General features: G+C 58.8%; 1 protein-coding gene across 5 annotated transcripts in view; it reads left to right on the forward strand.

Annotated features, from left to right (window-relative positions):
• FMNL1 (formin like 1) overlaps nucleotides 1-24,167 on the forward strand; it is a 55,846-nt gene that overhangs the window by 12,474 nt on the left and 19,205 nt on the right. The window contains exons 1-9 of one of the 5 annotated variants that reach the window (XM_039504203.1): nucleotides 4,224-4,351; nucleotides 7,529-7,612; nucleotides 13,805-13,918; nucleotides 15,368-15,441; nucleotides 16,802-16,885; nucleotides 18,862-19,002; nucleotides 21,875-21,983; nucleotides 22,982-23,058; nucleotides 23,480-23,573. In XM_039504203.1, the coding sequence (XP_039360137.1) occupies nucleotides 7,535-7,612; nucleotides 13,805-13,918; nucleotides 15,368-15,441; nucleotides 16,802-16,885; nucleotides 18,862-19,002; nucleotides 21,875-21,983; nucleotides 22,982-23,058; nucleotides 23,480-23,573 (771 nt within the window). In that variant the 5' untranslated portion in view covers nucleotides 4,224-4,351; nucleotides 7,529-7,534. Of the gene's footprint in view, nucleotides 1-4,223; nucleotides 4,352-7,528; nucleotides 7,613-13,804; nucleotides 13,919-15,367; nucleotides 15,442-16,801; nucleotides 16,886-18,861; nucleotides 19,003-21,874; nucleotides 21,984-22,981; nucleotides 23,059-23,479; nucleotides 23,574-24,167 lie in introns of those variants that run through there. The other 4 variants (XM_039504199.1, XM_039504201.1, XM_039504202.1 and 1 more) reach the window with 4 other exon arrangements.

The following is a 24,167-nucleotide window of genomic DNA, read 5'->3' on the forward strand; positions in this document are numbered from 1 at the left end:
CCGTCCTGACCTGCTGGGTGATGGTGGCTGACTCCCTTCCCCCTTTGCACCTCAGTTTCCCCTCCCAGCCCTTGTCTGTTCAGGCTGGGGAGACCAGACAGCAAGTGTGAAACATTGGGACGGGGGTGGGGGGGGGGGAGAAGGGAGATAATAGGAGTCTATATAAGAAAAAGACCCCAAAAGCGGGACTGTCCCTATAAAATCAGGACCTCTGGTCCCCCTAGTTCAGGCTGTGAGCTGCTTGGGGCAGGGCCTGTCCCTCTGGGTGCCTTTGCACAGCAGCCCCCGGGCCTGGCTTGACACACCTGGGCTCGTGCTGCCACCCTGAAAATTGCTGGGTGGACGGTGCGGCTCGGGCTCCAAAGCCTGGGGCGTGGGGCTCGAGAGCCCGAGCTCCAGCCCAAGTCGTGGCTTCCAGGCGCTGGCTGCGCAGCTGTTCTTAGCCCGTCAGCCAGAGCCTGGCTCAGCCTGCGCTCAGAGGCCCACTGTTGCGGACTCTTGCAGGCTGCGTAGCTGTACCCGTGTGTCTGTTCCACGCCTGGCACCATGGGGCCCTGATCTCCATGGGGCCCTGATCTCCATGGGGCCACTGGGTGCTGCCAGCATGTCCAAGGCTGCCCTTCCGGCTCCCACCCTGCCCTGCCTTCCCTTGGGACAGTTTCTCTGGGCTGGGTCAGTGACTTTTGCCCTTGGCCAGGCAGGACCCGCTCTTGGCTAAAGGCGCTGGCATAACCCGACTGGAGAGGGTCCTCTGCTCCCGCTCAGCTAAACGCGCCAGCCCAAGTCTTCAGCCACCCCCAGCGGTGCCCCATTTCCTGAGGTTTCAAAACGTGTCCAAACCACTCTCTGTAGGACACGCAGCATCCTGCTGCTGCTATGGTAGGCAGTGTGCTCTGATGGGCAGGGCCCTGCAATGGGCATGAGGACTCCTGGGTTCCCAGCTCTGCCACTCACTGTGTGACCTGGGGCAAGTCATGGCCTCTCTCTGGGCCTTGGTTTTCCCCATCTGTAAAATGGGCTAATGATGCTGGTGACCAGAGATCAGTGGATGAGAGTGCTAGAGCAGTGCAGAGTATTCTGATCCTTAACAGGAAAGCTTATTTATACGAGTCCATGGGTGTCTGGCACAGGGCAGAGAGTAGTAAGATGGCAGCTCCCTGCCTGATGCAGTGAGGTGTGTGTGTTGGGGTGGGGCTGCCAGGGAAGCCTGAGCTGAGATTGGAACCCAGCTCTGATCACAAATGGCCCCTCCCTCCTGACCGGAGCTGAATTGCCTGGGCAGCTGAGGGAACACAGCTGGGAAGGAGCCAGCTGGCTTAGGTCGGTGTCCCCAGGTGCTCTGTGGGACCTCAGGTGACTGCATGCCAGTCGGATCAGCACAGAGCTCCTCAGGCGCTGGAGCCTGGATTTGGGGCAGAGTTCCTGGTGGTGGGATCTGGGGCTTTGGTGGCACAGCCCACTGCAGGACCCCTGCCACCCCATCACCACCCAATGGCCCTGCCTGTCTCAGGAGTGGCAGCAGGGTTCAGAGTTAAGATCATTGGGGAAGTGTATGCTTTTTGGAGATGTTGTTTCAGGCTCTCTGCAGACTCAGGCAGTCACATTCAGGTCACATTTTTCAAGCTTTTTCTTTACATCTGCAAAAGCTGGAAATGTGACAGCTGAGATCCTGGGGCCTAGCCACGGGCCCATAAGCCCCATGACTTAGTCCAGTCCTGGCTGCAAACTGTATTGAGTGTGCATATGGGAAAGAGACGCAGAGGAGCTGCTGGCTCTTACTCCTCTGCTCAAGCCATTACACCAGCATCTCCCTGCTGAGTCACCAATGTCCCTCTAACCAGGAAAAGTGGTGCACAATGGCCCATTTGTGGAATTGGTATAGCTGGGAATTGCAGTGGCTAACTGGCAACAAGAAGTACTTTTTCACACAACATACAACTAACCTGTGGAACTCATTGCCAGGGGATGTTGTAAAGGCCAAAAGTATAACTGGGTTTAAAAAAGAACTAGACAAGTTCCTGGAGGATCAGTCCATCGATGGGTATTAGCCAGGATGGGCAGGGATGCAACCCCGTGCTCGGGATGACTCTAAACCTCCAGCTGCCAGATGCTGGGAGTGGAAGACAGGGGTGGATCACTCCAGAATTGCCTTGTTCTGTACGGTCCCCCTTGAAGCTCTGGCACTGGCCACTGTCAGGGACAGGATACTGGGCTAGATGGACCATTGGTCTGACCCCACGTGGCAACTCTTATGCTCTTATATTTCTATTGCAGTGGTGCCCAGAGCAACCAGCTGAGCTAAGGGTCCTACTGTGTTCACTGGTAACAGAGGGACCATGCGGCATAAAGACTCCAGGGGGACCTGGGAGTCTGGACCCCTAGGCTGGGGGAAGCCACAAAGGCTTGTGTCCCGGAGCTATTGAATGTCCAGACAGCGCGACATTAACGAACGCGTTAATTGGCAGTCAGTTCACTGGAGTTTAAAAACTCCTATGGAGGCAATTGCCTCCGTTGCAGCTCCTTGTTTGTAGTAATAATACGGACCTACGTTTATAGAGCCCCTTTTATCCCAACCCACTGTGCCAGCTGTGGGGAGGAATTGCTTCACCCAGCACTGAAATGCAGCCACCTCTGGGGTGGAATGGGCAGCTGCTTAATAGCGCACAATAATGCAACACATTAGTCTAGGACAGGAAGTGAAGAAGGATTCCTTATGCAACTGAAATTGCTGGGAAGAGCTAGGGGAGGCAGGAAGTAATCAGCCAGACTGGAGCTTGGCCCGGACACCAGGGTTCACTTGACCCTTCTTGCAGGGTGCCGTGCCGTGGGATTTTTAGTGATCACAAATGGTCAGAGCCTTGGGGCTATGTCCCATCCAGCAGCGCCAGCCCCACCTGGGGGACACCCTTCCGAGTACTGACTGGAGCGGAGCCCACACAGCTGTTGAGATCTGATGAGGGGGCTGGCAAGCTTGGAGGATTCAGTCTGTTCACTGAACTCTGCCTGAGGAAGCTTTCCCCTGGCCCTGTTGTCACTCCACGTGCCTGGGCAGGGACAGCCAGAGCATGGTGCTGGGCCCTGTTCCCAGGGGAGGATTGTAATGGTGTGCTGGCGTGGGCGGGGTGCACAGCTGGGGGCATGTAGATGTGCTGACTGCTCCCTGCAGGATGGAAACTCCAGACCAGGGAGGAATCCAGGACCTCAGGAGGTATCTAGTCCAACCCCCTGCTCAAAGCAGGACCAATCCCTAGCCAGATTTTTACCCCAGTTCCCTAAGTGGCTCCCTCAAGGATTGAACTCACACCCCTGGGTTTCGCAGGCCAATGCTCAAACCACTGAGCTATCCCTCCCCCCGCCGTGCTGAGGAGGCTCCTGAGGTGATGGGCTGGGGAATGTCAGGACAAGGCACCTCGTGGCGATGCCAGTGCGGCATCTCGTTCGCTGAGGGCTTTAAGTCCCTGCGTAGCCCAGGCAGCCGAGTCTGGGCCAGGGGCCAGCGAGAGCTGGGAGCTCTGGGAGCACAGACGGTTGTTTTCCCTGGGGCGAGCCAAGTGGGGGGGCAGGCTCCACTTTATTAACCGTGGCGCTTTGGAAGCGCGTGAGCTGCCCCCAGCAGTTGTGCTGAGCAAAGCCCTGGAGGATCTCTAGCCGATCCCTTCGAGGGAGGGCAGCTCTGTGCCTGGGCTGGGAGAACGCCGACCTGTGAGCCCAGCTGGGCTCTTACAGCCTTAATGGAGCCCCCAGATGAACTGGAAATGGGGAGGAGGCCAGAGGGGGCTCCCTGAATGGTTGGGAGTTAGGGATCCTGGCCCCAGCAGAGTGGGGTGGGGGGCTGGGCACGAAGCCAGGGCAGGAATTAGGACAATTGGGAAGATGGCTCTCTTGGGACAGGAACCAGGTGCCCAGGTTCAGAGCTGCCCCGTGTCCGTGAGGCCCTCACGTTGGTTTAAGGGCCTATTGACCTGCCTTCCCTGGTACTGGTGAAACGGCAGGGGTCTGCCCAGCTGCATTAGCCACCGCTGGGGGGTAGCACCCAGCATCTCTCCTTGGTCGGGATGTTAACGAGAGAGGGCACGATGGGCGGGTGGCATTGCTGTCTCTCTGCTGGAGCGAAAGCCCCACCCCTGCCAGCCCCTCCCATGCCAGACTCTCCCAGCCTGGGCTGTGATGTGTAAATCTCCCCCATCAGGGTATCTGCTGTACAGAGAGGGAGAGGAAGTGACTCGTTGGAGACAGGAGTTCTGGCCCCCAGCCCTGTGCTTTAGCCCCAAGATCGTCCTGCCAGGGCTGCTCCACGCTGGGAAACGGCCCGTTGTCCATGAGCGCCTGGGCCGTTCAACGCGGCGCGTAGGTGAGGGCGGTTGTGTGTGATGTCCGGGGGAGCCGAAGGCGGCCCTGCCGACCCGGAGAGCTCTGTGCTGTTAGTTAACAGACCATCTGACATGCTGCACTTCCCTTGTGCCCAGTGGTTCCTGGGCACCAGGTGGCACCGTGCCCCAGAACCCACATCACCTCTGGCAGTGGGTGCCGTGGCAACGGGGCCTGTTCCTGGGAGAACACCCAGCGCAGGTGCAGCTTGGCTCGCAGCCGGCTGCTCGCAATAGGAGCACGATCCTGCTCGGCGCCCAGGCACCGAGGCTGTTGATTGTCTCCGTGGCTATTTCTGTTTCTAGCCTCGCAGCCTAATTTTAGCCTCCCGCTCAGCTCAGCTCGGCTCTGCATGGCTGCGGGAGGGAGGAGGGCCCCCGCCACATGCTCACCCCAGTGTTTCCAAAGCGAAGGGACCGAATGAGCCCGCACAGATGGGAGTGAGCTGGATCCAGTGGGACCCGGCTGAACCCAGCTGTGCCTGGAGCAAGGTTCTCCCCAGGCCCTGGGATGCCTTTCTGCCGTGGGTTTCCCCGCTGCTGGAGAATCCCTGAGCCCTCTCCTGAGGTGGCTCCGTGTCCTTGGCAGAATCTCGTCTCCTCTCAATCGCCTCTGACAGCCTCATTCATCCCGAATGCACCACAAGGGCACTGAAGTGCAGTTAGCGGGTGGTGAGATTTCCGCTCCATGAGTGCATCTGGCTTGGCAGGTCTCCTCCTGGACGCGCTCCTCTCAAGTGAGCCAAGGCTCTTTCGCTTTATTCTCGAGCAGTTTTGGTTTTGAGCCCAAATCCCTCTGGGAACATGTTTCCTCTCTTGTTTCTCATTATCTGGGCTCCTAGGATGTTCTGCCCATGTTGCCCAGGCTTTGCAGCCTGGTAGCCTGATGGCTCAAGCTCATTTGTGTGAAATGCCATGAGTGTTGGCTGCCCTCCACTTTTAGCACTGTGAGAAATCTACAGGCACCTCACAGCTGTCACTGTCACCACTCAGAGTCATTGCATTGGTTGGGCTAGTACTCAGATCCTCCTGCTTGCAAAGCACAAGCCTTGAGCCTTTGGGCTAAAGGAGAATCCCTGTTAGCAGTGTAGGGTCTATGACCCTCAGTGGAGCAGTTCTCAGCCCATCCAGTAGAGGGCACTGGTTTACATAAACACCTGCCAGCTCATCACATGATGGAGGTGCATCCCATGAGCACCATTTGTCATTGTTCCTGCCTTCAATGGGCAATGGAGCTTTTCCTCCCAGCTGACAGCTGCCCCTCCCTGGGCCTTAGCTCCCGGCTCCTTGCTTTTTTTGGGGAAAAGTGACGATTTTCTTTAGAACCAGGAAAATAACCCACACTCTGCATTCAGTGTCTGTGGGGAACTGCTGGGCTTCATCTCTCGAGCAGGATCAGGCCCCTGTCCCCGTTTAGTGCCCCTCGGGGCTCCTTTCATGGCTGCAGCCCCATTGCCACCCCTGAGTCCTGGCAGGCTGCCCCGGGAGCTCCAGAAATCCCAGGGCAGGCAGGTCTGTGTGCTTGGGCTCCATCTTGGAGGCCAGGGTGGAGCATGGCCTGCTGGGAGCTGTAGGCTCAATGGGGCCCTGTGCTGGAAGGGAGAGGACTTTGGCCTGGTGGCTTCCTCGCTGGGTCCCGGCACCAGCACTCAGTGAGCGAGCTGCGACTCGTGTAACTGCGTCAGGCCCGAGCCCTCCCCCAGCACAGCCGAGCAGAAGGAGAAGTGAAGTCCCCTGTGCTACCTGTTTGGAAAGGGGAAGTGACGTCACGTCCTGTTGCTGCACACGCGACGCGAGGGCAGCCTCTGGAGAAGCCAACCGTTTGTGCCCACACGAGGGGCCCGATCCCTAGGGTGACCAGACAGCAAATGTGAAAAATCGGGACGGGGGGGGGGCTATATAAGAAAAAGACCCCAAAATCGGGACTGTGCCTATAAAATCGGGACATCTGGTCACCCTACCGATCCCGGGACAGGCTGAGCTGCCCAGGGCTCTCGCTGGCTCCCCATCTCTCCAGATCGGGCCCAAACCGACTGCCATGGGATGGGGAAGCAGGAAGGAGCTTGAGCAACATCAGTGCTGGGAACACCACAGCGCACAACATCCTGCCGCTGAGCTCATGCCTCTAAACAGACACTGATTTCATGGGCTGAGACCCATCACGCGGCTGCACACGGCTCCCACGTGGTCTCTCGGAGGGAGAGCGGTAACCGCATTTAATGCAGCTGGGGGCTGGGAGCCAGGACTCCTGGGTTCTACACCCCACTCAGTCGCTCCCTGTGTGGACTTGGGCAAATCACATCGCCCATCCGTGCCTCAGTTTCCCCGTTCCTAAAATGGGAGATAATTATACTGACCCACCAGGCAGGGCCAAGCTGTGAGGCGTGAGTAGCTGATTCTAAAGCATCCGGAGGCCCCCAGTTAAAACACGCCGTCAGAGGGAGTCTGGGCTTGTCAACTGGTGATGAGGAGCTTAAATCATTGCACTGAAACTCAACTTGGCTTTATTGATCCTTGTGTGCTGCACAGGCATCACCGCAGCACTGAGCAAGTTCCTGGGGTTCTGCCCTGTCGTCCCCCCCCAGCACCAAGTGCAGTGCAAATCCCGAGGTGGGGGGGGGGAAGCTCCTGGGTTGGTGGTGAGGAGCACTGGAGTGGGGAGTCCTCAGGACACTATAGGCTGAAGCCTCTCGTTCTGCAGCCAGACACTAGAGTGGATGTTGGAGGTCTCCACCTGTCCAGGACAGACTGTCTGTGTCTGTGCCAGGGTTGTGCTGAGCTGGGAGTCTGTCTCTCTGAGACCTGACCAGTCCTGGCAGCTCTGGTTGGTGACGGAGCAACCCGACCACTTCCTGACATGGAGCTGGAGCTCAGGGGCTCCGTCCTTGGAGGTGGAAGGGTGGGCTGGGGGGGCGGGGATGCAATGCTGGTAGGAGGGTGGAGACCTGAGCCCAGCCCCTTGGGTCCAGGGCACTGGAGGAAGATGGGGTGACATCACCCAGATACCTGGGGTGCAAGGGACCCTGCATTGTCCAGGTTGGGCCTAAACAGACGGATGGATAGGGCTCAGCCCTCCCGACCCGGGGGCTCTGCTTCCCTCATGGTCATGGCAGCTGGGATGTAACCCACTCCTGTCTCATCCCCGTCTGTCTCCCCTGCAGGATTCCATGAACTTGCCGCCCGACAAGATGAAGCTGCTTAGCCAGTACGACAGCGAGAAGAAGTGGGAGCTGATCTGTGACCAGGTGAGACTGAGGTGCCCAATCCAGGGAAGTCGCCAGGAGCTGCGGGCACCCAGGCGCCACCCCCCATGGCCACCCTAGCACCTGCTGCAAGAGATTCAGCGCCCTCCATTACCCATTGCTACACAACACTCATGGCAGGAAACTCACACCCAGACACTTCCCCCTGGCCCCTTCCTGTATTGCTCAGGTTGGTACCTGATCACAGGCTTTCAGTCTGATGCTTTGCAGCATGACTCACGGCAGCGGGGCCAGAGCGGGGAGAAGTCACGCTCATTGCTTCAGCCCACCGATGTTGCGAGTGGCCCGGCAGCCTCTGCTCCCAGCTGGGGTGGTCCGAGGGCCGGCTCCCTGCCAGCCCTTTGCTGTCACTGGAGGTGCCTGCAGAGGAATCTGATGGGCTGAATCCTCTGAAGCCAAGGAGGCTAATCCCAGCATTTCCTCCATGAGTCATTTCTCTCCCCTTCTGTCATCTCTGCACCCACACTCAGTCAGTTCCTTATCAACAGATTCACTTCACTGCAGGGATGGGCTTTCTGCCAGAGGCCTCTGCCCGGGCTCAAGTAGCCTTTTCCTGGTGAGCTGCAAAGAAAGCCTCTCGCTCGGCATTGGTGCTGGGAGGCCTTCAGGAGGGAGCAGGGACTGGGCATGTGGGTGCACTAGCACTTATCCAGCTCAGAGAGGGGTGGGGGGCCTGCCGGATCGGGCCCTTAATGCCTGCCAAGCGCTTTGAGGCTGCAGACGCCGTGGAAGTGCTGAGTATTATTAGAAACTGGTGAAAGATCAAATGCCTCAGAAAACCCTGTAATTGATGCATCTCACTGGAGCGACTGCCTCCCTGGGGAAGGGGGAGGGGCTGGTAGTTTTTGCTAGGGGCTGGATATTTTAACCAGTCAGCCTCTGCACTTGCTTGTTAGTTCAGGGGTTCAGGTGACTCCAGATTTTGCTTTTGGGGGTCCGTGTTGAGTGAAACCCTCAGGGTTGGGGCTCGGGGGTGGGGGGGGATGCTGAGCTTTTGAGCAGCAAGGCCGCAGGCTGACTCAGGTTGGCAGTGGCCGCTGGGCATTGCCGTCCCAGGGCTGCCTTGTTGGTCCTGATGAGCAGTTAATGTGGCTCCTGCTCCCGGGGGACATGGAGGGAATGACAAAGCAGCTTTGGCTGATGACAGGCCCAGAGGAGAGGCCACAGGCTGGGTGGGCCATGGAGACTCGAGTCCGTGCACTCTGGATCAATGGGGGCCATGGGCTAGGGGCTCACCCAGCACAGGCATCCCTGGCCCTAGCCCAGAGCTCTGCTCCGGGGTCCCAGGGCTGCACAGGGGCAATGAGTGTCATCCCCCCTCTAGCCTGCCTGTGGTCCGGGGGCCTGAGTCTGACCGGAGCTTGCTGGGCCAGCCGGGCCGTGCGCTCCCTGAGGAGATGGGGCCAGCTGGGCACACTGCGCAGAGCAGGCTCTTCTTGGCTTGTTCCATGGCCAGAGCCTCAGGGCCCTGATTCTGGCTCTGACTGGGCACAGGCATCTCCCGCCCATCAGTGGAGCCCTGCGAGGCTGCCAGGAGTCCAGCATCTCGGAGGGGGCTTGTGCATTCCTAATCCCAAAGCCGGAAGGGACCATCCAGTCTGATCCCCTGGATCGCACAGGCCAGACACCTGCCCCACAGTGATCCTCAGGGCAGGTCTGTTAGAAAAACGTCCCAACTTGATTTAACAATTGTCAGGGCTGGAGAATCCACCTTGCAAAGTTGTTCCAACGATTAGTTACCCTCGCTGCTAAAAATTGATACCTTATTTCCAGTGTAAATTTGTCTGGCTTCAACTTCCCGCCATTGGATCGTGTTACACCTGCCTCTGCTGGATTGAAGAGCCTGTTTTCAAACCTCCGTCTGCAGCCTCTGTCCCCAGGACTGTCCTGCTCTGCTACAATCACTTCCCTTCCCTTTGCCTCAGTTACCCCATCGATGTACCAGGAAGGAGAAGTCCTGAGGCATTTGGATGAAAGGGGATCTCGATGCCTAACCCAGGCCAGCGCAGTGTGGCTCATGCAGTAGCGGCTCATGCTTTTAAATCCAGTGGTCCCCTTTCAAGCCCCATAGATGGATCATCATTAGAGAAACATACGTCTCTGTTACGAAGGGTGGTAGTGCTGCAGTGTCGACAGTAACGGGAGGGGCTCTCCCGTCAGGCCTGGTCTACATAGAATATCAGGGTTGGAAGGGACCTCAGGAGGTATCTAGTCCAACCCCCTGCTCAAAGCAGGACCAAACCCAACTAAATCATCCCAGCCAGGGCTTTGTCAAGCCTGACCTTAAAAACCTCTAAGGAAGGAGATTCCACCACCTCCCTAGGGAACCCATTCCAGTGCTTCACCACCCTGCTAGTGAAATAGTGTTTGCTAATATCCAACCTAGACCTTGTTATGTAGACAAAACTACACAGGATCGTTTCAGGGGGCAAGACAAAGATGCCACATTTATTATGATAACACAATTTGATTTATGACCAATAACTAATATCTAATACCTACACACACACACACACATCCACACATGCACATTTACACATCAGATGTTCTGCAGCTGCTGCATAGTCACCAGTCCTGGACATAGCTTGAGTTCGTGGCTTGATTTCGCAGCTTGGGTTCGTAGCTCATGGCGGCTAACTGGCCAGGAAAGCCGGGCACAAGGAAGGGCTGGGTCTGCTCTCCCATGTTGGCAGCAGAATGTTACCCTCCAAAGTCTTCCATCTCACCCATCATTTTGTAGGCTTCAGTTTGAATCCAGAGTCTATAGGTCTTGCTGTGTCACGCTGCCTCTGGGTTTGGTGATTGATCACCTGTCAATTGCAGACGGGACTTTCAGCCTCGGACCTGGCTTTGATCTTCCTTCTATTGTACCTTTTTAGGGTGGACTCTTCACACTTTTGTTAGGGCTCTTGTCTGAATCTTCAGCCGTTGGTGTTTGAACTTTATTTCATCAGGACAGGCTGGTGCCGGAATTCCATCATTCATACATACCTCAGTCACACATCTAAACTAAACTAATAAGATTATAGCCGAGTTTTGCAAAACTGAAGGTTGCAGCAAGCTTTTACAAAATGGAGTGAGCGTTTTAAAATGGAGTTTGAGTTACAGTGTAGACAAGTGTAGTGAATGGCAAACAGTGAGCAGAAGTTACAATACTGAAACAGTGCAAGTCTTAGTGATTTAAGCAGGAACTGGATTGACCGTGAAACTTACAACGGCAACTGTCTGAACGGCTATGGCTCTTAACAAGCATCTTAATAGTCAATTAGCCAGTTACTGGGGAAACCGGTTTTATGAATGAATGTTGTTTCATTCATACAACTTTACTTATGAAGTTACATTAATAAAGTGAACAATTAAAAACAATTTCATTCATCAGTTCTACAACCTCCCCCACTGCAACTTGAGACCATTGCTCCTTGTTCTGTCATCTGCCACCACTGAGAACAGCCAAGCTCCATCCTCTTTGGAACCCCCCTTCAGGTAGATGAAGGCTGCTATCAAATCCTCACTCTTCTCTTCTGCAGACTAAACAATCCCAGTTCCCTGGTCCTCTCCTCATAAGTCATGTGCCCCAGCCCCCTAATCATTTTTGTTGCCCTTCGCTGGACTCTTTCCAATTTGTCCACATCCTTTCTGTAGTGGGGAGACCAAAACTGGACTCAATACTCCTGATGTGGCCTCACCAGTGTTGAATAGAGGGGAATAATCACTTCCCTCGATCTACTAATACAGCCCAATATGCCGTTAGCTGTCTTGGCAACGAGGGCACACTGCTGACTCATATCCAGCTTCTCGTCCACTGTAACCCCCAGGTCTTTTTCTGCAGAGCTGCTGCCTAGGCACATGGTTAGGATGACGTAAGCTGCCTTGCGTCAACCTAACCGTGGAAGCGTCTTCGCTTAACTGTGGGTCCTGCTGATGTAAGTGCTTCTCTACGCCGGTTTAGTAACACCACTTCCCCGAGCGGTGGAGCGTCACGGCTGCTGTACTTAGGTGGACACAGTGTCAGTGCAGACTCTGTTGCTTACACGGACAGGTGCCGGCTTTCAGGAGCTGTCCCATAATGCCCCACAGTGATGTCCAAGCGCTACTGGGGAGGTTGTGCACCCAAGGAGCCAAGTGTGCACGCACAAGCAATTTACTAACCGCAGTGGCTGGATGCCGATGTAATTTTGTGGTGTCAACATGGCCTGACTGTAGTTAATCCACCTCCCCGAGGGAGGGGCGGTAGCTAGGTACGTGGAAGAACCCCTCTGTGGACCTAGCGCGGTCTGCTCCGGGGATAGGTCGCCATAGTGATCTCGCTCAGTAGTGTGGATTTGTCACGCCCCAGAGGCAGAACTAGGCCCCTGTATGTTTTCAGTGTAGACCGGCCCTAGGACAAGCAGCTTCTTCAAATGAGTTAACATCTGTGTGCCCAGTATCTGCAGTGACACTGATAGCGGCGGATTGATGGGCCCTCTGCTCACCAGCTGGTGTCAGGCAACAGTCCCTCTTGCACAATCTTCTACTGTGGGTGGAGGCAGGCCCAGCGCTGTGTGGGGGTGGGGGGAGGCAGGCCCAGCACTGTGCCTGGGGTGGGGGCAGGGGTGGAGGCAGGCCCAGCGCTGTGCCTGGAGCGGGAGGGGAGGCAGGCCCAGCACCGTGCCCTTGGGGGGGTGTGGGGAGGCAGGCCCAGCACTGTGCCCAGGGGAGGAGGAAGGCCCAGTGCTGGGCCATACGGGGGAGGCAGGCCCAGCGCTGTGCCCCGGGGAGGAGGAAGGCCCAGAGCTGGGCCATACGGGGGAGGCAGGCCCAGCGCTGTGCCCCGGGGAGGAGGAAGGCCCAGAGCTGGGCCATACGGGGGAGGAAGGCCCAGTGCTGGGCCATAGGGAGGAGGAAGGCAGCCTGGTGCTATATCATGGGATGAGGAAGCTGCTCTGTGGTTATGCACAGGACTGGACATCAGGAGATACGGGTTCTAATCCCACCGCTGACACAAACTTGTCCTTCGGCAAGTCCTTTAGTTTCTCTACTTTGTAAAATAGGGATAATATTCACCTAGCTCATGGTCAGGGCTTGTGCAGCTTAGTGGAGGAGGGTGTGTGTGACGAACTGGGACTGCTCTTACTGTGGTCTGTGAATGCTGAGGGGGGACAATCTGCATTGGGGGATGGGAGACTGGCTGTAGAGAGGATACCTGAGCATGTAACGTGAGAACCCAGGAAGGGGGAGAGGCCAGGTGACACCTCTGCCCGGGAAGCTGGACAAAGGCTGGGGAGTGAGAGGAGTTTCAGGAGCTGGCTGGGGAGTGGAGGGAAGCCCAGACAGGGCTCTGACCCCCCAAGGGGGCTGTGGTGCTCCTGGGACCCCCAGATGGACCTAACTGGGGAGGCTCCTGTTATCTGTGCCTGCAAAACCTGTGTTCCTGTTGTCTAAATAACCCTTCTGCTTTCCTGTCCTGGTGAATCGCAGGAGGCCGGGGGTGCAGGGCCCCGACTCCCCCACACTCCGTGACAGCGTGTAAAGAGCTTTGAGCCCCTGGGTTGGAGGGGAATAGGAAGGTGTGGGGCTCTATAATAGGCGTGGCCGGGGGGGTTACAGAGCATCCAGCTCTGGGCACTGCTCGTCCTTGGCTGGGCAGGACTGACAGTTGGAGGTGGCGAGACAGGAGACTGGACTAGAGAGTGCGGTGGTGTGGTCTGGGGCAGGGGACTGCAGGGCTGTCACAGGCAGCTGATGTAGCATCCGAGCTGGGGAGGGTCCCTGTGGCACTCCCCCACCCCCATGCCCACAGCACTGCGTGATGACCGGTGTCTGTCTGAGCCCGGCGTGGTGCCCTAAAGAAGGGGGCTGGCTGTGAGTTCTGAGCCAGGCCGCTTCACTCGCTCCCACTCAGCATGGAAATCCTGCCGGATCCTGGCAAACGTCCTTTCTCTGTAAAGCCACCAACTCCCCGTCTGGCTAGTTCCCGGGGGCAGGCGACCTGGGCAGCAGGTCCCTTCCGAAGAGCGAGTCTCTCTCCCTGCCCCATGCAGCTGTATCTCATGCACAGCTCAGACCCCTGCAGTCTCCTCCGCGTCCCGCTCTCGTGTGGGTGCTCGCCCGGGTGCACACACATTGCGCCAGCGCTCAGGGCTGCGTGTTCCCCTCCAGCGTCTGAGGAAGCTCCCTTCTCCCCCCTCCTCGCAGGAACGGTTCCAGGTCAAGAACCCCCCCTCTGCCTACATCCAGAAACTGAAGAGCTACGTGGATACGGGCGGAGTCAGCAGAAAGGTGACCTCCGATTGGCTGATTGCCATGGCGGTATTATCCTCCCCCTTTTATTCTCCCCTCTCCTTTGCTGCCCCTTAGCTTTTGTGCCACGGTCGAGCGCTGAGGTCCCCGAACGGGGGTACGTGCACCCCCAGGGCACAGGAGCTGTCGGAAGTGGTGCCCGGTAGCAGGGGGGTCTGTCCTCTGTAGGGGGGAGGGGAGCCTGGACCAGACAACCCCTCTTCATGCCATGAGCCCTTCGAGGACACTGGTATTCAGGGGGCAGCGGACTAGCTGGAGGTTGGGTCAGGTGTCCAGCTCCTGGCTGGCTGGCTCCCGGGAGGAGAGGGAGAGCAGAATTACAGGGGCGCAGCAGCCCAGGAGAGAGGTTCCCTGGGCTGGGACCCGGAAGAGAGACTGGGGAGCCTGCCTGAGTCACAGCACAGCCCCCAAGGCTCAGTGGGGGAGCAAAGGAGGCTCCCTGGAGCGGGGCTGGCAGCTGGATACTGGTGGGCTGAGTCACAGCACAGCCCTTAGGAGAAAGGCTGTGGAATCCCTTGGCTGCGAGGAAGGAGTTTAGTCCAGGGACCAGGGCAGAGGAAATGGGCAGGGTGAATCGGAGCTGGAGCTGCCTGATGCCAGGTGAGGCCCCCTCATTTCCAGCCAAGGCTCCCCCAGCTCCCTGTCCGTCCCTGCCCTTTACGTGCCCACTCCCTCACGCCCCCCCAGCGCCCCTCCCCGCAGCCTAACCTCCTTACAGCTGGCGGGAAGCGGGATTCCCAGCTCACACCACTTTTCCTGAATTCAAGAACGTTCCTGTTCTGCATCGAGATGAAACTGCAACTTTTTGAAGTTTTTTGTGTGGAAAAACCTCAGAGAGACACCCCCCCCCCCGTCCATCCCAGAATAACCTGAGGTCAGGGCACTCCCCTGGGATGTGACAGCCCCAGGCTCCAGGCCCCAGGGCCTGTTCTGAGTCAGGCTGTTCCAGAGTGGGGCTGCGTCTCTCTCATTTTGACTCAAAATTCCATCCTGGGCCTGAGGAACCTTCCTTACAGAAGTTTAATGGAAACTAGGACGTTCCTGTGAAAAGTTTGGGATTTAACAGATCGGCATTTAAACCATTGAGTCACAAAATGTCCAACCCCCTCTCAACCTCACGTCCCGTAGCCCTCCCCCAGGCACCCCCAGCCAAAATGCCTTGTCTTCTAGTTTCCCCCAGGCAGATCTCCACCAGCCACATTTGAAACTTATTTCACTTTGACTCTGTAAATACTTAAGTCTGTTAAGGCCTAAAATAACTGTGCGCAGAAAGGAGATGCTGGCCTGAGGGAAGGCAAGCAGCTGGTCTCCAAGGGTGGTCCGTGGACCAGTAACGTTGGGAATCGCTGCTCTGGAGGTTATCTGGAGTTAACACAGGTGGTAAACGAGAAATGAGGCTGCGGCCTGGCCAGTGATGTTGCAGATCTGTCTAACGCCCCTTTGCTTTTTGAAACGCAGTTTAAGAGGCGAGTGCAGGAGTCCACACAGGTGCTCCGAGAGCTGGAGATCTCGCTGAGGACCAACTATATCCGGTGAGTATCTATGGATCACGTGCTAACGTCCAGGGTTCGTGCAGATGACTGTCTCCCTCTAGTGGCCGCTCCCAGCCTGCAAGTGACTCAACTCTGGTGATAGGGCTTGTGCTTTGGGGGCTGCAGGTCTGCGTTTTAATGGGCGGCTGTGCCGACTGGGTGTGCAGACAAGGGGTGTTACACTCTTGCCTGCTAACCACTGCAGGCCTGCAAGGAGGCAAGGAGGAGGAGCTGCTATCAATGCTAGCCGGAGGTCTGCTTTGACTCCAGCAGCAGAGGTGCTGTTTTTTTGAGTACAAAGGTCCCTGGTTCAAGACCCGTTAGTGATGCATTCCTGCCATGTGCCATGTGCTGCTCTCCTCTGCTTGGCTTTCAGATGCCATAATGGTCATGCCGTGTCTGGGAGGGGTGAGCACGGTGGCGAACTAGGGATGGCCCCACTGAGTTTGCCTCAGTGCCACCATCCCACTGTGACAATCTCATGACTTCGGTGGTGAGGCTTTTGTGGGCCCCTGGCTGTTTACCAGCCACACCTGGATCATGGAAGATCCAGAACAGGCGGAAATCTGGGTGGAGATGGGACCTTCACTCCTCTGCTGGTTAGAAAGCGTTGCCTCATTTCAAACCTAACCTTGTTGATGGGCAGTTTATATCCCTTTGTTCTTGTGTCCACACTGGCACTTCTGTGGCCCCACGCTTTGTGCAGAAGCCTCTCTGACGTTACCTGGAGTGCAGCGTGTGACGGGCTCTCAGGACCAGACCCAGGCTGGGTGGGAATGGGCACTGAGGCCTGGCCGGCCCAGTGGCTGCGCTGCCAGGGTGACCTGGAGTATGTCTAATGCTAAATCTACCCCCGTGTGCTGGGCAGAGGAGCATGGATGGGGTGGGGGTGACGGCAGCCAAGCAAGAGACAAGCGGAGGGGTTTCTGGGAGAGCAGGAAGGTGGGTCTGGGGGTTCAGACATTGGGCTCTGAGACTTAGGAAACCTGAGGGCCATTCCCAGCCTTGCCTCAGGCACCCTGCCTGGCCTTGGGCAAGTCCCCGCACAGCTCTAGGAAGGGAGCAGATTACTTAATCCCAGGGCTGTGGCTAGTGTGTGAGGGGGGCAGAGCCAGCGTGCGTCCAGCCCACTCTGCCCCTGCCCACTGGCTCGTGCAGAGCTGCCCCTGGGCTCCCCGTTACAGCTGGGTTCAGTCTGAGCAGGGGTAGCCACAGGGCTGGGCCGCTCCGGCCCGACGGGAGGGGAGAGACGCTCTAGCAAGGAAGCAAAGGGAAGAAAAGAGAAACAGGCGTGAGGATGGGGGTGCAGCTGGGCCGTCCCTGCCTGATCTCCCTGGCTAACGCACCTCCTCTCGCCCAGCTGGGTGCAGGAGTTCCTGAACGAGGAAAACAAGGGGCTGGACGTTCTGCTGGAATACCTCGCCTTCGCCCAGTGCGCCCTCACGTAAGTTGCTGCTGAGCCCTGTGCCCCGCCGGGGAGGGGAGGGCGCTGGGACGGGTTGGCCCCGCGTCAGACCAGCGCCGCTGTGCCGAGCTGTAAGCACGCGAGTCGGGCCTGTGACTAATGTGGGAGACCTGCCCGAGCGCCATGCTCATGAGATCCCTGCTCCTGCGTTAACAGGCCCTGGCTCTGAACCTCGGCCACTTGGCTAGACGGCCTCTGCATCCCTCACTAGCAGCTTGTGAGCGGGGGGAGGCAGCCCCTTGGCTTTCTTTACGGCTCGTTGGGAACGAGTCCCTGAAAGCAGCCTCCCCGGAGGGCAGGGCCAAGAGCCACAGTCTGGGGCCGCCCATACCTGCTAGTGTACCAGTCTGTGCCCCCTGGCAGCAAGGAGCGCCAGCCCCTAGCAGCCGCGGGCAGCTCCCAGGCGGGGGGCAGCACACTGGCTAGCCCACAGGTGCCAGACTGGGGCCCACCGGCGTGCTGGTGGCTCCGCCCTGTCGCCTTTCATTAAAAGAAGCTTGATCTCCACGTGCCCTTCCCGGAAGCGACTTTCCCACACACACGACAGCTGTAGCTGCCTGTCCTGGCCTGGGCATGGGAGGGGAGGGGCCACACGAGCCTGGCCCCTGCGACATCAGGGCTCGGGCCCCAGCTCTCCATGGGAGGCCAGCGGGATCTGGGGTGTGCGAGCGGGGCTCCCTCGGCTCCGTTTGACCAGGAGCAGGTTTCTGAGAGCAGAGGAGCCAGGCAGAATGAGACCCAAGGGCTGGGAGCTGAAGCCGATTAGAAAGGAGGTGCCAGTTGCTCACAGGGAGGGTGATTGACCAGCCTCCCTAGGGACAGGGTAAATTCTCCATCCCGGGGAGTGTTTAGATCAAGACTGGCCGTCTCCCGACAGCTCTGCTCAAGCCATTGGGGGTGGCCAGGCACCTTGGTACCATCTAAAGCAGAGTCTCATCCCCCTCCCCTCACACCCCCCGAGCCTTCAGGGTCACGTGTGCCGTGCCCGCCTCTGGGAACATGCCCAGCTCACAGAGCCGCTGGGCTAGACGGCACCGCATGGGCCAGCCCCCTGCCGAGATGCAGGGTGGGCTGAGCCTGGCTGGCACTGAGATCGTTCTGTGGTACACGCTGAGGGGGGCTGCACAGATTTTGGCTTCACAGACGGGGTTGCCAACCGGCAAAGGCTGAGAAACATGCTCCAGCTCAGACGTGCTGGCACCCCTGGGGGAGGGTCTGTGGCCTGTGCTAGGCGGGAGGACAGACTTAGATGATTCTATCTGGCCTTAAAATCTATGAAAACCCTTAACAAATGTCGCCCCTCCCCATCCCCTTGTCCGTCCCTGTCCCGGGTGCTGAAATTTCTGCCGCTTGCCGAGATCTCCCTAAAAGCCCGTCCGTCTCCACTCCCTCAACCTGCTGCCTCAGGGCCGGCCCTGGCGCCCAGGGCTGGTTGCTGTTCCGTGATTAACCCACCGGGGACGGATGGTTAAACCTCCCTGACCTCAGACCCCTGGGCCCGCATGGTCTGCGTGCGGGGTGACAGGGCACCTCCTCCGCGGAACCATCCGTGGGGGCGTCGCTGGTCCCTGGGGGCACGTGTGGGCCATGCAGGGCCGTGGTGGCAGCAGTACCTGCCCTGAGGCGTGTGTGGCTAAGTGTGGCTCTGGCCGGCTGAGTGGTAGCGTTGGGCTGGAGGCCGGCTGGGGAGCAAGCTGGTGTGGGCCAGTCTCTGCAGTCCCAGGGGAGTGAGAGCTGGGCTGGGCTGGGCAGTCTCACCACCCCACCCCCCCCGGCTCGAGTTGTGGGGGTCTCTGCTGAGGAGCCGCGAGATCCCTATGCGGGGGGACCTCCTCTCACTGTGCTCTGTCGCTGGGTCTGCCCTTCCCCACCACTGGCCGGGATCCTGCGGCCTCTTACGAGGCCTCGCTATATTCTGCTGACTCACACGTCTGTCTTCACGTGTGTGGCTCCAGGTACAATATGGAGAGCGCAGATAACGGGAGCCCGGGCTCTGACAAGGGCAAGTCCCCGGACAGATCCATGGAGGACCTCAGCAAGAGCAACTCCTCGTCCCCCACACAGGGCTCCTCCAAAGCGAGGAACCTGACTATCAGGTAACACACGCAGTCAGCACTCCCGCCCTGCTCAGAGGTACCGGCGGAGAGGCCATTGCCAGTGGGCAGCTCCGGTCTGGGTTCTTCTGGCCAAGCAAACAGGCTGCAGCTCGTGGGCCTGATTCTGCCCTGGGCCAGGAGGGAGGCGCCCAGCTACATCCCTGCACCCAACAGAACATCAGCCCCCCTTGTGGGAGCGCCCGTGGCACCATTGCACTGGGGCCTCTTACGACTCGGGACACACACAGCTTTGTCTCAGTTGCTCTGGCACTGACACGCTGCCCCTCTGGAGTCAGTACAGCCTGGAGTTGCTGGGCTGAGAAACCCGCCCCTCTCCCCACCACCTTTCCTTTTTTCCATACCATATATTTAACTCGGGGCACTCCATGCTGCAGGATATTACTGAGGCTAATGGCTTGGTGAGGGTCAGGGAATAATGGAGCCGTTTGAAAATTTTCACAATTAAAATAAAAATAAATTTAAGAAAAACCACCACCGCCAAGAAATAACTGCCCAGCCCCATTCCTCGAGTTCTGAGTGTGTTGGCTGTGGCTGAGTGATGCTTGCACAGCAGGGTCAGGGCTGTAGCCACTAGAGGACCACCAGAAACTGCACTGATCTGATGTTGGCCAGAAGGCCAAGTTTGTGTAAATGATAATCTGGGGGGGTCTCTAATAACTTTCCCCTAAACTGATAAACATGGAGCTTGGTGACCCAGAGAACAGCTGTACCTGAATTACACCCCAGCCCCGGCCCCAGGAAGCACGGGCCGTCTAATGCAGGGGACCTAGTGCCAGGAATCCAGGTTCTGTCCCTGAGAAATTATCTTAACTACTTATCTGTTACCACTGGCCTCTTCTAACATATTTCTCCTCAGCACCCCCAGGTGACAGGGAAGTGCCATTGTCCCCATTTCACCCAGCTCAGGCACAGCGAGACTAAGCGATTTGCCCAAGGTCACACACAAGGTCTGTAGCAGAGCAGGGAATTTAACTTGGTGCCCTGACCACGAAAACATCCCTCCTCCCCGACTCTGCTCCTGACTCACCATGTGACCTGTGCCTCAGTTTCCCCATCAGGATGCTAGCACAGGGTAGGGTTGGGAGGCCTAAAAGGACAATAGGTCAAAACCTTGTGGATCTGAAAACAAGGTGAAATGTTAAAAGTGGACGTTGAGGAGCTGGACCCACCCACGCCCACGCTGAATCTGCCTGGTTCTGATCCAGTTCTAGTTCAAAGCCCGCTCACCTCATGCGGCTCTGTGCACGCCCGTTCCCCTCCCACATTCTAACCACAGGCTTCTTTTGCACGCTTCCCTCGGGCCGTGTCTCACGGTAGGTAACCAGAGCTCACTCTCGGAGATGGTGGAGGTACGGCGCTGCCATCTGCCCCAGTGTTCCTGGTGCTTGGGGTCAGGCTCTGGCATCGCTTCCCAGTTCTATTTCTAGTCATGTATAAGGTCGTCCTACGGTGCTGCTTCACGCTCCTGTGTGTGCAGTCAGACCTACTGTCACTCCTGTGACCCCGTGGGCCAGCCCAGTCCCGGGGGTGGGGTGGGTCTGACCCCATTGGCCCCGCGGGACCAGCCCAGCCACGGGTGGCAGGGGAGAGCCAGAGTCTGACCCCAGTAGCGCTGCGGGACCTGTCTAGCCAGGGGGAGGAGCCTTTTGTGCATGCGTAGAATTGCCCCTGTGGGCAGGTGGTGCCGAGGGCCTATTTTGGCCTGCGGGCCTTGGCCGCTCGTGGTGATGTGCAAGGAGGAAAGAACCTGGCCTCCCCCCACCCCACCCCGCCGGGTGTGTTTGCAAGGCTGGCAGCTAGGTAATCACCTCACCACAGCACGCTGGGCATGGAAACCAGAGAGACGATAGCCATGGCACCCCGGGCACTTTGCCAGCTGATTTCCAGAGCAGAAATACCCCTTAAGAATCAATAGGGACTTACTGAGTTCCCGGCTCACCCGGCTGCTACCTGCAGTGACTGCGCAGGAACCCAACCCAGAATTCCTGGCTTCAAGCCTGTACATGGTCCCCTGGAGGCTGCGGGGGTGTCAGCCTGTGCCATCCGCTCTGCGGGGCAGAGATGCGAGGGAGCAGCCGTTGGTGCAGTGACAAAGCAGGGACCCTCCTTAGGGACTGGATAGTTTGAAATGTGACCATGGACAGGCCAAGGGAGTTCCCTGCATGCGAAGATCGGAGGTGTGATGGGCAGGGCCTGGTGGTAAAGTCAAGGAAGATCCAGGCCCTGGGCCCTCTAGCGGCCTGTAAGAGGAGCGTGGTGCTGAGTGCACGGCCTGGCCTTGCTCCGCTGCTGCGTGCTGGGCACTCAGGCCTCCTGGCCGCCTGCCTGTGCCCCGGAGAGGCCGCCAAGCCCCCGCCGGTCCATTCTGCCATGTGCCTCCAAGGAGGGCGCGTCCCCATCGAGTCCTGTTTCTCCCTCCTGTCCTGCAGGCTGTAATCCTCCTTCAGCTGCTGCCACTTGAACCAGCAGATCCACACATTCTTTCAACATCCCTCCAGCGCCCCTTGGAGCGATCAGGAGAGTAACCCCAGGCCACCTATGAACTCCTATGCGCCCCGGTGAGCCTCCCGCAGCCATCTGAGATCAGCGACTCACTAGGGTGCAGACTGGGCCGGGCCAACGCCCTTCGCGCTCCCCGGCCAGCCTCAAGGCGGAGCCCAGCCCACTCAGTCGTCGGCCTGTCTGCCAAGACAGCCCGTGGGGTGGGGTGTCTGGGGCTGCAGACTGGGGACGGATCAGAGGGGACCCCGTTCCCAGTCGGAGCCAGCCAGGCCCCCAGCCGGTGCTTTCTGTAGCTGTGCTGCCTGCCGAGTCTTTCCCCGGCGTCACCCGCTCTCTCCCTTTGGCCCAGACTCAACCCGGTGCACAGCAGGAAGGCGCTGCGGAACTCGCGCATCATCAGCCAGAAGGACGACGTCCACCTCTGCATCATGTGCCTGCGCGCCATCATGAACTACCAGGTGGGGGCAAGGCCATGGCTCGCCAGAAAGGCAATTCCCTGGGGGGTGGGAGAGGGGGGCCTGGGGCCTGCTCCGTGCGGCTGTGCAGGCACCGCAGAGCAGAGCCCCACCACTCGGGGGCAGGGAGCCCCTCGCCCTTCCCAGCAGCCAGGCGGGGAGAGACGTGTCTGGTGTTGTGATCTCCCTGCTTAGCTGTGAGCCACCCCCGGGGCCTCGCTGTCCCCAGCTGTTCCTGAGTGCTGCCCCTCCGGGACAGTCTCAGGGAAATCACCCCACCCAGCGTTGGCCTGGACTCTGCCAGCCAGCTGGGGCTCGGGAGAATGGCACAGTGCCAGCGGCCTCCTCCATTTAATCTGTGGGGTTCCAGCAGGAGAGAGTCCCGGGAGCTCGGGTGGTGCTGGGGGCTTCTCGCCTGCCCCTTGGGCAGTGAGCTGTTTGATTCGTCCCCAGCCCAGGCCAGTGACCTCCCAGTCTGAGGGTTGGGGCTGAGGGCAGGTTCCACCCAGCACCCCAGGGTGGTGCTTCCAGGGTGGGCTGTGCTGACCAGAGGGTCAGTCCCACCGGGTGGGGGCCTGAAACGTGAACGTGACTGAACAGCCACATTCCTGCTCTCCCCTGCCTCCCTCTCTCCAGCAACCCCCCTTCCTTCCCTTCCCCCTTTCTCCCCTCCCCTCCGGTTGTGTCCTCCCTCCTGCCCCCAGCTGTCATCCCTGCGGCCCCTCCTGATGTCCCTGTGGCGCTGAGCCCAGGGGCCTGGTCCACAATGGAGACCCCTGAGTGCTACGGACTCTCTCCTCTCTCTCCATGGCATCAGCTGCTCCTCACTGGGGTCCTTGTAACTGGCCTGGCTCAGCTTGGCGTGTTGGGTCCTGTGGGGGCCGGCGGGGCAGCAGAGCAGCTGGCCGGGGGCTTGCCAGCACCTTGGGTGGGATGGGCCTGCGATCTGTGCCCCTCTGTGCATCCGCCCCAAACCTGCTAACACCTGCCTCTCCCCCTAGTCTGGATTCAGCCTGGTCATGAACCATCCAGCCTGTGTCAACGAGATCACCTTGAGCCTGAACAACAAGAACCCAAGGTATGCTCCCCTGCGGTCCCTGCTGCGCCAGGAGCTGTACAAACAGAACAAAAAGCCAGGCCCTGCCCCAGAGAGTTGACAGCTGCAGACAGACAGATCAGGGAGCACCAGGAAGCAGCGAGCAGGGCTGGTCAGCATTGGCCTGGCTGTGGAATCGCGGCAAAGGAGGGGTTTAAGGAGGGTCAGGCGGCAGCTTTGCTGATGTTTCGGGGAGCTCCCCGCAGTGCGCAGGGCAGCGCGGGACATGTCGTTTGAGAGGTTAGCACATGGGCGGTGGAGGCTGGCAGGGGGCTGACAGCCCTCGGAGTGCACGGGAGCCCCTAGGGAGGGGGCATAGGCCATGGAGGGGCTTCTGAGTGAAGACGAGCAGCTTGTGGCTGGTGCCGCAGAGAAGGAGTCAGACCCTGTGTTCTCCCTGTAGGACCAAAGCCCTCGTCCTGGAGCTGCTGGCCGCCGTGTGCCTGGTCCGAGGAGGGCACGATATCATCCTCGCTGCCTTCGACAACTTCAAAGAGGTGGGTCCCCCAGCGATCGCGTCCGAGCCGGCGGGGCCCAGGAGACAGCTGGCCCTGGGGGATCTCGGAGCCCCTGCTGTGGAGGATGGGGGTGGGGCCTGGCCGAGGGGTGGGAGCCAGGAAATCCTGCCTCCTAGTCCCAGTTCTGACAGCAACGCTCAGTGCAGCTCGGATAAATCCCTGCCCTTCCCAGGGCCTGTTTCCTCGTCTGATCCCCAGCTGGGTGAGGTCTGAGGAGAGGAGAGGAGAGGAGACAGGCCAGGTACTAATGAACGTGGCCGCGAGTGGCAGCCAGCGGAATTGATGCTCCATGATTGAGCAGCCTGGTTCTGGCCCCTCGGTGCCGCCTTGCTGTGTCTGTGCATCCGGAGCTGGGAAAGCCCTGCTCAGTCACCTCCCTCCCCTGCCTCCTGCGCAGGGCTGCGCCCCACAGCCCATCTCTGGGGCTCTGGCCAGTCAGATCGCTGCTGTGGGCAGGGCCGAGCTACCCCTCCCCTCCCACGTTGCGCCCTAGGCATCGGGACATGGGTGCTGCACCTGGCCGGCCCTCCCTGGGCCAGAGCTGAGCCGAGCATGGCGGTGGGCCCGGGAGGG

The sequence above is a fragment of the Mauremys reevesii genome, linkage group 17, assembly GCF_016161935.1.
Source record: "Mauremys reevesii isolate NIE-2019 linkage group 17, ASM1616193v1, whole genome shotgun sequence".
Taxonomy (NCBI): Eukaryota; Metazoa; Chordata; order Testudines; family Geoemydidae; genus Mauremys; species Mauremys reevesii.